Source organism: Copadichromis virginalis, linkage group LG6 (assembly GCF_057382275.1).
Source record: "Copadichromis virginalis isolate Kocher_CV1m ecotype Utaka linkage group LG6, C_Virginalis_male_GT1.1, whole genome shotgun sequence".
NCBI classification, from domain to species: domain Eukaryota; kingdom Metazoa; phylum Chordata; class Actinopteri; order Cichliformes; family Cichlidae; genus Copadichromis; species Copadichromis virginalis.
The window spans coordinates 30,600,130-30,614,877 of NC_140623.1; the positions used below are offsets into that span (position 1 = coordinate 30,600,130).

General features: G+C 40.7%; 1 protein-coding gene across 1 annotated transcript in view; it reads left to right on the forward strand.

Annotated features, from left to right (window-relative positions):
• Positions 1 to 2,213: 2,213 nt before the first annotated feature.
• Positions 2,214 to 14,748, forward strand: part of LOC146708094 (cytoplasmic phosphatidylinositol transfer protein 1-like) — a 75,743-nt gene continuing 63,208 nt past the window's right edge. Inside the window, exon 1 of the mRNA XM_085459832.1 lies at positions 2,214 to 2,525. Within this exon, the coding sequence (XP_085315958.1) occupies positions 2,478 to 2,525 (48 nt within the window). The 5' untranslated portion in view covers positions 2,214 to 2,477. The remainder of the gene's footprint in view (positions 2,526 to 14,748) is intronic.

The window sequence follows — 14,748 nt, forward strand, 5'->3', positions numbered from 1 at the left end:
GACTGTTTAACTCCTCTCTGGAGGGGAGAGGGAGGGGAAACAGGAGGACAAAGGAGGGAACAACTAAGCTGTAGTGCCTCTTCACCTCACTGTGCAATACCTTTTGTGCAATACTTTTGTAAATAGTCAACGGTGCAATAGACTCAATACTTGAAATGTGCAATTCACTTGTATTTTTATTTTTATTCCTATTTATTCTATTTATCCCCTTCGTATATTTTATTTATATTGTCTCTGTATTTATATATATGTGTGTGTGTATAACTCTGTAACTTCTGTCGGTGCTGTGCTTTTTTGGAAATCGAATTTCCCAGAGGAACCCACCCGAGGGATTAATAAAGTTCTATCTTATCTTATCTTATCTTATCTTATCTTATCTTATCTTATCTGAAGCCATCTGGACTAAGAACGCAGTACACAGCATAACCCCTAACTCATTTTAAAATGCTGTAGTGTCTGATCCTCTCAAAATGTTCCCATCATACTCACCCTGCTGAAACTATCTAAAACTCTTTATAGCTCACTCTCAGTGGTCTGTGTGCATATGTGCTAAATGCGTCTTTGATCGAGAAGCAAAAGCACTATGTAGACGTGTGAGAGGAGGTTGGGTGAGTGCAGCAGTGAGCTGATGTTTCCTGTGCTGTGGTTGAGCAGACCGATGTTTCCAGCAAGCCGCTTCGTATTTCAACCGGCCAAGCAGAGGAAAGAAGGGGGGCCTAGACTGCTGCTAAGTGCTTACATTTTCCGATACCCCTGCGAGCTGTTTTTACAAGTGTGAGTGTTTGTGTCCGGGGGGCGGAGGGGGTTGCAGAGGGCCTCGTTCTCATCTGACTGAAGGACTCGTTTAAACCGCAGTTTTACTGCCTACAAGCTGAAGGCTGCTTAACAAACGCTGCTTTAAGAAGCCTTCAGCTTTACTCGTCAGCAGTTTAGCTTTTTACTTCTTGTGGCATCCCAACAGAAAGCTGTGCAGCCAGCATGCAAAAGGCAATGCCACATCCGGTGAATTAGCTTTTTCAAAATAATAGCTTAAATAATCGCACCCTAAACTTTAAAGCAGGTTTTTATTTAATGGAAATAAAATGTAATCCACTAAATCTTGAATAATCACTTTTTTCTTTTTCTTTAAAAATATAAATTAAAGATCTTTTGTTTTTAGTGCAAATAAAAAATTTGCTTTTGCATCTTTGTACTTAGTCATTTACAAATTAACTGAAAGTTAAGTTCGACCAGTGTTTGATGCCCACAGATATAATTAGTTTTGGCAGTTTGATGATGAACAGAATTATTAAACAACTCGCATAATATAAACACATTCAGACTAAATATTAAAGGCATTAAGGAGGAAGGAGTTGCACTATGTTTTAATGGATCTAGAAAAAAAAGCACGATAGGGTGCAAGGAGAGGAACTGTGGTACTGTATGAGGAAGCCGGGAGTGGCAGAGAAAGATGTAAGGGTTGGTGAAGCATACATATGAGCACGGTGAGACAGTGGTGAGTGTGCAGTAGGAGTGACAGTGGGGGTGGCATTACATCAGGCATCAGATACAGAATACATGTGTGTGATTGAGAGGAAGACGGGTGAAACAGTGAAGATGCAAGGAGCAGAGGTAGTGAAGGTAGATGCTAGTGACAGGGTGAGATGGAGGCAGATGGTCTACTGTGGTGAGTGGTGACCCATAAAAGGAGCAGCCTGAAGAAGAAGAAGAAGAAGCCACACACAGGGCAACATTTTCATGTAACACCATAGTGATGCAAGTTCTTAAAAAATTGTTATTCTTAATAAAATATCCTCCTCTGTGAAACCAACATCAACTCTTCACTACTTTCATCTTCTCTGTGGACTCCCCCCCCCCCCCTCTCCTGCCTGACAGCCCCATGGTTAACATCCGTGGTCCAGTATATCCACGGTCCCTCCTCTGCACATGCCCAAACCACCTTTCCTAATGTTGTCCTCAAACTCACTTCCAATTGAAACTTGCAAAAAAAGTAACCTGTGCCTTTTGACCCTTTGGAATATGGCGTTCCACTTTCTGGCAATACAAAATATAATAAAGTATAAATAGTTAAGTGAAAAATATGTCGCCAAACAACAACAATGATGTGTATGTGTAGAAAACGGGATCAATTCAAATTGCAGTCGCACACTTCTGCTCTTATTTTAATGGTCCATATGCTCACTTCCGGTTGTGTCCAGCGTCATTTGCTTCAACTTGACGCGTCATCAGTGTGTTGGGAGGGAACAACCCAGAACCGAGTTCACTTCTCCTCTCACGTTCAGCGCCTAAGACTGCGTCCTCTGGTTCTGATGAAAGTAGTGAGCCGGAACTCCGGGAGCGTTTTATAACTCGGGCTACGCGTCCCCTCACATGCTCTGACACGTCTCCAGACTGTACACACATCCCGTCGGTCGGCGGAGGGAACCTTTACTCGGCTGGTTTGACACATTGTGAATAAACAGAAAAGAGGGGGGAAGATGCTGATGAAGGAGTACAGGATATGCATGCCCCTCACAGTAGAGGAGGTAAGTTCTCCACCACTTGTTTCTTTTGTTATTTTTTAAATCACGAGCGGGGTTCAGTGCTGTTCGGACGACCTTAGCGGCTAACGCCATGGGTTTGCTTGTCCCAGACATGTGGCAGGAGGTCATATGAAGTGAGAAATGCGTTCAGGTTAACTTCACTGGAGACTAATCTATTATCTGCGCTTTATGCACACTTCTCCGCCTTTATCGGCACTTTTCTACTCGCACTTTAAATCACTACTTTTTGTCTGATAACGCATAGCAACACAAAGAACTCCCAATACAAGCAGGTGCCTTTGCACAGCTCGTAAAACGCTTCCATCAAATATAAAACCAATCATAGATCCGATTGTTTGATCAGCTGGTGGTAGAATTGCGTACAGTGGCAGTGTGCTCTCACTCTTCCTCTTACGGCCGCACACTCTAACTTGCTCACATGCAGGCAATTACATGCATATTACATTGCATTGATGTAATGCTGCACACGATGACACTAACACAATGCAGAGCAGGGGTCGGCACACTGATACCTGCATGCACTTGTGCCGCACGCGGCGATGTCAGAAAGAATTGTCCATTGTCTGTATTCAACCTATTTGTCTGTTTGGTCCCGTGACACAGTCTAAAATTAGAAGGTGAAGACGATCGCTGCTCTCTTGTCCTGGCATGCTTGCTGTACAGCACAACAGCATGTTTATCAATTGTCACCCAGGCCTTTGTTTTTCTCATTCATCTCCATCCCTCTTGTCGTTGTGATGTGTGGGTATAGGGGGTGGTGTTCTTATGGCTGGGGCTGGTATAGTCACGTGGAACAATGCTTTCCAGTGGCATCTCCTCAACCCCAGACTTTAAGAGTAAAATCCACATGAGACTTGGTCATCTCTGAGGAAAGAAACAAGTATTGTAAAGCGTGAGCAGATAATGAGACCATTTTTTTGTCAGGCCTTTTACGGGGAACTTATTCATTCATATTTTCCTCATTTTTGCTCTCTGATTCATACATGGATGTGGTGATTGAGTTCTCCAACAGAAAATGTGTGTAACCCTCATTATATTCTTGTTTTCTGACACCTTCAGGATTTGAGGAAATCATGATTAGAGATGCAGGAAGAGAGGATTTTTGCACTGAAGTGCAGTTACACGCATCTCCCGTTTACATGTACAGCCTTACACAGTAATTTTAGATTCACTGGGAAAATCTTGCCGCATGTAATAAGTTCACTTTTCTTGCCATGGTCAGCAGCAGTTTTCTCAACACAGAGACTACGCAAAGTTTCACACCAACAATTCATGTAGAGACCTGCGGTTAAAAGGGAGAAGTCATTTTCTTGCACAAGGGTGTTACAGGGACAGTGTGCTCATGCCTGTGTTCTTAAACACCTTTGTGGTGGTGTGTGTGTGTGCGGTGATAATGCGTCTTAGCGTTCACACATGCTTTTTTTTCCATTCAGTAAAGCAGCCTTTCCTGTGAACATTTTATAAGCTTAGAGGAATAGCGAGCACTTTCTTGTCACGTCGGTTTAACTTGTGAACAGATGGTAGTTATGAGAAGCAAGAACAGTGTAATCAAAGGCTCAATCTGCAATCGCGTTTTCAACAAGAGGGTCACCCTAGCACGAAAAATTCAAAGCACCACATTGGATGCTGCTGTTTTTTCCTTTATTTACAAGTCTGCTGATACGTGGGAGCACCTGACAACCGCTTATGTGTATATTTATGAGAATATGCTGAGCCAATGACACTTTAATGTACCAGTTCGTACTTTCAAAAATGCTGTTACAGTGAGGCTTGACTTTTTGGCACCTGCTGTTTTAACTTCCTGTTGCTATTTTTTCCTTCCTCTGCAGTCGGGCTAGACCCAAACTATGAAAAGCACACGTAAACTCAGAGTGAACTTAAAAAACCCCAAACCCTGCTATTTATGGTTATTGTCAAGCTTTAAAACCCTTATTGAGGTTTGTATGATGAGGTGCAATGAAGCTAAACAAAATACTTAAATATACTCTTAGAAATACAGTAAAATTGGAAGTATAAGGAGTGTAGCGTGTATGTAGTTAAAGGTGAAGAAAAAAATAATATGGACCAAAATGCTCAAAAACACTGATGCTTTTGTACTGTACTCAGAATCTTGCTTCTTTTTTTATTTGTGAAGATAAATCCATGTTTGGATGAAACACAGGAAGCAGGGCACCATTGTTTGCTGACAGTCCTGTTACAGAAAGGAACCTCCTTAATGATCTGGGGGAAAAACATATTAGGCTGTAGTTTGGCCTGTTTGTTCTTACTATTCTTATCAAGCCTGCACACATTGAGCTGAGTGTCGTCCCCTCGCTCCTGAAAATCCAGTTTCCTGCCAGTCCAAAGGGATAGGAAGGATGGATTAAGATAATGAAAGACGGAAGGGTAGAGTAGACAGATGAGGCATAAGGACAAACCGCGTTGTGCTGCCGGTTGATGTGCTGAGCAGAAGGGAAAGGATGGCAGAGAGGACAAGAAGAGTGGAGTGGAGTGGAGTGGGGGTAATGGGGGAAGTTCTGGGAGATCTTTTTTCCCCTTATAAGCTCCCTTGTGTCATAAACCGATACTGCGTACGTACGTGCACTTAGATTCTTAGAGTCGTGGGGACATGTAAGGTCACATCTTTCTGTGTGTCGTCTCTGGGAAGAGATCACTGTCTGCTGCTTGCTGTGTTGCGTCATTCGAGCCCTACTACTGAGGTTGGACTGGTTATCCGTGCTGTGTTTATACAAGTTTAACAAACATCATGCGCACTGAAGGAATCATTTAGCAATACCAGAGTGTATGAGCTGCTCTGTGAGGCTCAGTTCTCTTTCCTCTTAATCATCTCTGGGTGATGATTAAGATGCCTGTCTGGATGTGTTCCTGACGTATTACTGCTGCAGCATTTTTCCATCCATATTCTGCCTTTCTCATTCTTTTTTCCAACTTTAAACAGAGGAAAGTGGTCTTCCCAATTTCTTTGGACATGAAACTAGAAAAAAAGAAACCACACAGAGAACACCTTATTATGTTCACGCGAACATTTTCCTGTGCTTAGCTTAAAGATTAGAGAGAAAGGAAAGAAATCCAGTTTGCACAGAACCTTTAAAGCTCACTAATTTCCAATCTTTACCATTTTTTAAAATCTCAAATATGAAGTGTAAACACAGCACATCGTGGTCTTATAGGAGATTATTTTCTCTGTTCAAATCTAATCTTTTGACCACACATTTGAGTGGCAGGCAGCAGATGATGTCACAACTCTCAGCCAAGAAATAGACATTACCAGACGGCGGGTTGGCTATACTAGCTGAACTTTAACTAGACATTTCAGTATTTATGATCAGTCACACTAGCTGCTGCTTCTCATCTAGATGTTAACACCCAAGGCCTGTACTATGAAGCTTTGTTAGTGGAAGGTTTTTGCACGGGGTTTTCAGTCTTGGTGAGGTAACTTAGTTTATTTGGTTACACGCCCATAGTAACTTATTCTGTAAACCTAAACTTCTTTGGTGCAGGTTATTTTCGAGGTAAGAAAATGACATAAAAATACATGTTGTCCAGTCAGTTCTCTTGAAAGCAGTATCTTATTTCCTGAAAAAGGATATCTTGATATCCAGGTTCTTGTTACTGCTTTGTGTTATGTAGCTAAGTGAAGTCAGTCTACATACATTTATAGTACAGACCAATCCCTTGTATAATTTTATGATAAATTACGGTTTTTGTCAGCAATAGCCATAGACAGAAAGAGGGTCTTTTTGGAAGACAAGAGCGTCGTGATGTTAGAGGAGATTAAAGTCAGGCACCATGTATTAGTCAGTGGACTGAATAGCCGATGGACAAACAAAGTGAAACATGTGGCGTGGACAAGTCAGGGCAGAAAGAGAGAACTGTGTTTATCACAGGCTTGGATTTATACACATTCCAAGTGGTAATATTGTTAGATTTGCTTCAGAGATGAGCTCATTTTAGCCTCAAACTTAGATTTTATAAGTAAGTATTCATAAGTCTTGAAATTGCAGTGGCAAAAGTTTCCACCTAAATGCTCACAAGCCTTGTTGTAGATTGGACTCACCTAGCAAATGAAAAGATTTGCTCATATTAACTAGAGATGGACCGATCCGATATTACGTATCGGTATCGGTCCGATACTGACCTAAATTACTGGATCGGATATCGGAGAAAAATAAAAAATGTAATCCGATCCATTAAATATCACGAAAGCACCTCACAAAACTTGCAACACGCCGTAACTCACCTCAGAACGTTAGCACGTCGGAGCAGTATGCATCACGTGATAGAGCGGCTGTGGCATGCGGGACCTGTCGGTGGTCTGGATAGCATTTGGAGCTTCGCTAGCAACCCGGCATTTCATCTCCGACAAAGTTATCCCGAGAGAAGTAAAGCAAGTGTGTAAGTCCATCTCTGAATGTTTGTAAAGCATTCCTGCGTTAAGCTTAACAAACGATATATGGAGCGACTGCCTCTTCTTGCTGCTACTTCAATCATGAAACTGCTTAACGATCAGCTGATCGGCTTTTCTGTCGCTAGTCCGTGTCTCTAGTTTGTTTTTGGCCCACTTTGCACCAGAAAGAGGAAACCAGCGGCTGAACAACAGCAGCACGTTTAAGCTTGATCAGCTGTTGTTAGAATTTATTTAATATTACTTTCTACTCGAGGATCTTTTTCTACGTAGCTGACGCTGGTAACTGTGCAGGGGCGGATCTAGCAAAGTTTAGCCAGGGGGGCTGATAGGGCATTAACAGGGAAAAGGGGGCACAAAGACATACTTTTCTTTCTTATTCTCATTTAAAATGTCTAGCTTTTAATAAATAATTATCTGACACCCAAAGTTTTAATTTGATGTAAAATGAATAGAAGTCAATTACTGTATATAGTGACTATTAAGTCTAATATACCCTAGTAAGCTATAGTACTTTTTCCTTTGGGAAGGTACCATCTGTGCAGTCTGCAATTTTGTTGAAGAAAGATGTTGAATCTATTTAATATTTCTTGAAAAATAATTGATTTCTGTGCATTTTTTTTCACACTGCATCAAATTAAGGTTGATTACGGCGATTAAGCATCATGAGGTGGAGCGTGAGGGGTGGTTCCCTATTTTTTATTTATTTATTTTTGTTGTTGCTGGGAGTTGGAACCCTATTAGTTAGGTTGCTTAATATTTATGCTAAGTACTCTTTAAAATACCAGAATAGGGAGGATGGTGTAGGTTTAAGTTTATTAGATTGATCAGTATTGCTGAACTATGAAATATTTTTTTTTGCATACAGGTATAACAGAATAGCTTTAGTGTAGTTGTTGTTTTAAACTTGAGTATGAACTTATACAAAATGCAGCAAGATATTTAAAAAACAGTTTTGTTGATTAAAAAACACTATCGGATTCATATCGGTATCGGCAGATATCCAAATTTATGATATCGGTATCGGTATCGGACATAAAAAAGTGGTATCGTGCCATCTCTAATATTAACTTTAATTTTGTCAGTGTAATAATAACGGCCAGGATGACTCGGTGTAACTCAAGCCTTTGAAGCAGTTCACTCATAGCGTAGCTTCTCTGTTTTGGTTTAAAGTTCCATCTCAGAAGATTTACATGTAATACTAACCAGAACCACTTAGCCAAGAAATAATCATTTTCCCTTTTAAGTGCCTTGGGAATAAATCTGCTCTCTTCTCCTACGAACTGAGCCATTCATCAGCCACCGTGGCGCTCGACAATTCATCAGCCACCTCTCTATCCTTTCCAGTAAAGGATAGGACACAGATGGATGTATTCCTCCTTCTCCTCTTTCTGTCTGTCTGCCATTATATATTTTTCCTTCTGCAGCAGCTCTCACTTGTGCCTCAGTGTCTTTGTTTGATATGTATTTTTGGTCAACCTTTGGCTAACCCGAGTCTCTATGTGGCACCATCGGCACAGTTGTTTGAGATCGTAGCCCTGGTGGATGAATTTTAAGTTTTCATTGCGAGTACAATTTCACACTGTAATAGCTTTATCTGTGTCATGAAAAGGGAACCGGAGAATCTCTTTGAATTGTGCTCAGATGTAGACCTAGACCGTATCATTTGAATAAGGTTGTCACAAGAGCGCACGATGTTTTCAAGGGAAAAGACAAAATGATGCAGGGCCTCATTGCCTCTTTTTTCCTTATTAACTGTAGTGACTCAGAGGATAATGACATTCAGCAGAGGATAGTGAAAAACACACCCTCTCAAAACTGAATTAACTGAATATCCATGAGTTTTTAGTCTGTTTGGTGTAGTCGACAGACAGTAGTAGCCTTTGGCTGAATGCCTGTTTGATGGGGTGTTAGCGCTGGTAGTAACTGAAGGATTATGACAGCATCTGATTGTGAAATGCTGTAATCTCCTGAAAGACTTGAGCTGGGATAACAGCTTTTTTGGGAAAAGAATGACACATTTAGAGGAAACCCAGAGGTATATCCATTATTGACCGCCATGTTTATCATTTGGAGGGAGTAGTAAAGCCAGATTTTGCAGAAACTGCTTTTTTTTTTAGGTGCTAGAGAGAATGGATGGCTTGATATATAGAAGGGTGACTTAATAAATGAGAAGACTTAGGGTTGGCTGACTGCTTGAAGGGATGTCTGGATGGTAGGTTCAAAGGAAACCTAGGTGGTTTTCTAACTCGACATTTTTTCGTGGTATTCATATGTTTGCAATTACCAGTTTTGTATAAATTCATTACAGAATGCATATCCTGATGTAGCATGCCCACATACTTGCCAAAGGAAACCTGCATACCTTACTGTAGTGTAATTTATGTTTGCATAGCTTAATTTCAGCTGAACACCTGCTCTGCTTCGACACAGCTGAGATTACCATTGATGTTGCTGACTAAAAGCAACTTGGACACAGAAGTGCAGTTAGCATCTGTTAGCTGTAATGTAGCGGATATTTACAAAGCACCATGATAGGATTTTGAATTGCTGAGTCATTTTGTGACTGATGAATATCAGTTGTAAATGCACATGGAAGCATTCATATTGTTCTGACATTGTATGAGCCCTCGAGCTTGGCAGTTTGAACAATTTCACGCAACACTGGCTTCCATCGCTTGATGTACTAATTTTATCTCAGTAAAACTGTTCTATAGACAGTAAAGGGTTACATGTGTTGGAAATATTGTCTGTTTCCCCAGGATATCTAATTTGTGTTGGAGGAACAGAAAAAGATCAGTCTCTTTAACTTGATTGGCTGCCATTGTCAAGTGATACTTTGGCCCAGAGCAAATTTTTATGACACTAGCAGTTATTTTCCATGTGTCCACAGGATGAAAGGCAGAAAATATGTAAGAACAAATCTGTTATGGCTGAATGAAAACAGCAATGCTTCTTTGGTGTTCCTGTGGTTTGAATGGATAATGTAATAAAGTTGCAAAGTGAGATATTGGTGATTGCTGTAGGGAACTTCTCTTTTTGCGCTTGTTAGATGAGTGAGGTGGAAGTTTGAGTTTTCGATTCATTACCTGCCTTCCGTAGTATATTAACGTAACCTCAAGATGACCCCAAAGCTCCATGATATCCCTGTATCAAAACACCAGTATTTAATTCAAAAGCAGAGCTGCACATTTACTCGGTATATTGTTTTCGCACTTCATTGTTAGATCCCTCCAGACCACCCCAGAGTTTGTTTGGGAAACAGGGCCCATTACATGCTGTTTATTTAGTTGGTTTCGTGGTAAGGTGCAAGACCTTTTTGCCATCTGGTATACATGACAATGCTATGATTCAATCAGCGTCTCATTTACTGCCATTTACTCTTCTAGAGGAAACCATCATGGGTTGTGACGGACCATTATCCTCGGATGAAGACTATTCTCATTTCCTAAATGGCTGTGTGTGTGTGTTTGTGTGCCGGTGTGGTAGTGTATCTGGATTGTATTGAGACAAAGGTCTTTTCATAACATAAGAGCTCCATGATGTCGTCATGCAACACTGACAGCCTCGTCTGGACCGATCCTCTCCTTTATGTTCCATACTTTTAGTTGGAACGAGTGTATTTGTGCCTCTTTTTTGTTTTCAACAGTAAGGCACATGATCATTGCAAGCTCTTCAGTGATCTGTGCTCTATAGCAGCATCAAGCACTCGAAGCCTGAGACGCTTATGCGAGACTGATAATGAGCTCAAAATGATGGACAGCAGTTCCCAACGTTTTGAGAGAGAGTGAAAACCCAGTGATCACTTATTGGAAATTTGCACGACACACAAAAACCCCACTCGGATATCATTAGGAGTATTGCTTAATCATTTTCTGTTTTCCCATAAAGTCACATAAAAATAAGTAATGGAGTTAAATGAGAGCAGCGCAGGCTCTTTTTGATCAAGCCTTGGCATAAAACAACCTCGTGTCACCATGGAGAAAAAAAGGATTTCTTCCAACGCGCTAGCAAATCACACAGGAGGGATAAGAGACGTTTTCTACTTGCAGCCACAGTTAGAAGGCGGCTGCTAAATCTGTAAAATGTGGCTATAAATAGAGACAAAGCAGCTGATTCTTTACACCAAAGCAACTTTCTTGCTGTGTTCAATTTGGGAAATGTCACTGAAAATGCTTACTGTTTGCTACTTTGGGTGCATATGCTAATGCCGTGTCTCGGAGATGCTTTATAAAAAGAAAAAAAAAACATGCTGAGATTAGAATAAAATGTAAACTTCCTTTTTATTGTTTGCTCTACATCCTGCTACAAGAGTTGAAAGGGTTGCTCTTCTCTTTGGCCCTCAGTGTAATTGCGAATGCTGCCTTGTATAAAATCACCAAAATATGCACAAATGTGATACAAGGATGAGAGGCTAGAGTCTAGATAGAAGATGAGTGTAAATTAATATACACAGACTCTTTACAGCACTTGACATTACAGGCATTCATTTGCTGCTCTCAAGTGGGTTTGCGCAGATTTTCGTTGTTGTTTATCGAGAGAGCTTTCGCAGGGGTGTGGTTGAAGAGATTTTGCAGGAAAGATGACAGGAATTACATGGAATGGTCTGCGTGAATGAATTAGTCAGTGCCAGTAGCAGACAGCAAGGGCATCAGAGAAGTAATGTATGACAAATTAAGGATGAGAGGCGAGCTGATGATGATGTAGTGTTGATATGCATGATGTGTACTACTAATAACGCATGGAGACATGGGGAACGCAAATGTAGTCGCGTGGAGTGTGTGCATTCATCGTCGTGAAGTGATATGCATACACATAGAAGCACTATAGCAGCAGCTGACGTATGTGAAGATCTCCTTTTTAGTTTCTCTTTATTGGGAGTGGACAATGTAGCCTCAAAACTATACCACAACATTTCAGAAAGAATTTGTGATAGCGATATTTAATGTAGTACAGAAACCCCCCAAAACTGAACAGCATTTTGTTGATGCTTGCAGCTTGCACATAGCAGCATCGATAAGTAAATAAAGGGCATTTAAATTGTCCTTTTCCAATAAGCTGCCATCAGTGTCAATTACAGTGCAAAAGCAGTGACACAGCACAAGTCAGATGTAAGAGCAAAAGTAGCCCTGATAGTGTTCTGGCTGCAAATTTTAAATAAAAGTATGACATAATTGCCTAACGCAGCTTATTTTAACAATAGCTTGAGCAACTTAACTTTGTAAGTCTTGAGGAGCTGCATGTCACAAACTGAAAACTGAAAAAACTAAAGAATCGTTTTGGGATGTTGCATTTGGGTCGAGTTTTTAAACAGCTGCTTAGAATCCTGTTTTTCCAACACGTCAGTAATTTTCATCCACCGTTTGCTCTTCCTGTCATGTGGGATGAAGCTAGCGATTCTTGGTTGAGCCATTTGTTTGCACATCACCAGCTGCTAATATCTTCTTCTTCGTAGCCTGGTTTTACTCGGAGGTTGTTGCCCCAGTGGTTAAACTAATTTGAAATTGAAACCTTTAAGGGGAACAGTTTATGGTCGCCCGCTCACCCCAAGAGCTAAACTGGTGCCCAAATTGGCTCCTTTCTTTGGTAGTAAATTGTCGTCGAAGCACGAGATGTGGCTCTTGCTTCCAGACGTGCCTGGGCTTATCTCATTATTGCATGCACTGCAGGAAGTAAATGCATCACATTGCTATAGCAACAATATCACAGTATGACATTTTTTATATCACGTAAAAATGTATACCTACATTATTAAAGACGATATGATGTAGCTCAGCTCTGTTTTTTTTTTTTGTTATATCTTAGGTGTAGCAGAGAACTTTGTGGAGCCTCTAGAGTGTCCCGAGAGACTACTCAAAACACACAATATGTGGTATTTATTAATAATAGATTTTAGGGCAGACACTCAATATTATTTCATTAGTAAATCTGTCCATTTTTCCAAATCATTTGTGCGAACAGTGGAAAATTCCCATTAATTTTTTTCCTGCACTCGAGTTGGCGCCATTTAATGTCCCCCCCTGTCTTACCATCGGTGCCAAAAACATCCCCATTCATTCAAAAGACATCAACTTTGTCGCTCTCGCTTCGATGTTAAGGCTATATGAGGGAATGGGTGATTAAAACTGATTGATTGTACGGCAGTGTCAGAGTCATATCGCGCACATGCGCTTATGTCTGAGCTGTCAGTGGGGTTCTGCTCTCCACAGCAACCCCTGCATTTCCCAATGATCACTTTAACCAAGCTCGTGCACGCTCTATTATTTATCTTGCCACAACCGAATTTCCACACCCCCTTTTTGTGTTTTATGAATTATTGAGTAGATTCCTGCCAAAAGCAGAGGGGTGTGTGTGGGTGTGCAGGGTGGGGGATAGAGGGGTTGAGTGGTTGGGGGGGTTAACGTGATAAACAGAGTAAACACATCACTTCTGTCTGAGTAAAGTGTTGGAAATTATGATCCTACAAACGCACACAGGAAACTAGATTCTGGCTGTGACGCTGAAAGTGATTCTGAGAGGACAATTATTAGCACTGTTAAATTTCAAGGGTGATTTGATTTCCCTTTTAGGAAGCTCCTTAATGTGTTTTGTAGTGCTACATGGTGCTAAATCCAGTTGTGATGCTGATCTAACATTATACTATTAACAGACTTGCTGTCCCATCTTTTGAGAGTAAAATTATCCGAGTGAACAATCTGTTTTGAATTTCAAGATCACGCAATGTCTTCAAATCAGTTATATTCCACAAGTGCTTATTTATACAAGAATTATAACATGCCAGCATTAACTTTATACAAATGTAACTGTCTGTTTACATGAAGTAAACTGCTATCTGGGAAGGTTACCTCTATTGACTTGTGGCCTCTGCTGTCAGATTTGAATTTGTTCACGGTCCACTGAATATGTACAAACACACTTTAGCAACTCAAATATAGACTTTGCACTTGTACTGTGATATTGTGGATAATGAGTCTAAATTCACATGACCATAGACTAGCGTTGGTTGCTGTCGACAGCTAAGACCTGTTACAGCACAGACTGGTGTTTTGCTGCAGAAGAGCGCAAAATAAAAATGACGGCATCACATAACATGTTAAACGATGTTTTTAATCACTTCCTTTTGAACTGTAGTGCTCTGGTTTTGAGAGGCAAGAGGGAAAGTTCTATCACAAGTTCCAAATAAATACAACAAGGTGCTTAAAGCTTGATTTAGGCTTATATCTTCAATACTTAAGCAAATGCCAAACTGATAACGCTATCACCTTTAGTATGAAAGTGGCTTTAAAGTGGCCTCGTGCTTGTTCGGCTACACTGTTTGTGGCTGGCTATTTACTGTGTTCTGTGTGTTCTGCCCTGATTAGGTCTTTGGCCTTTCTTTCTTGAATAGCCTTTAGCTCTATAATCTATGAAGAGTGAGTTGCCATCTGATTCAATTTAATGTTCCGGTGGTCCTCTTTCACCGTCTGTAGTTTCACATGTTGTGCGTGTGTATTTTGTATTTGTGTATGTGTATACAGGCATAGAGCTGAACCTGTATTTGTACAGTAGCTGCTGGTCCCTGCTGTCTCTCCACAGAGATACTTAGACAGAAAGTGCAACAGAGGATTACAGAGAAATGGAAAATATAAATCCACAACCCCTCCCCGCTCCCTCTTTTTTTTTCTGCCTTTTTTTTCTCCATTAGTGCATGAAGAGGCGAGAAGGAAAGATTTACCAAGATGGGGTTAGGGTATTAAGATGGAGATGGAAAGTGGAGGTTCACCAGAGGCTTTCATTCAGTAAAATACATGCAAATAAGAG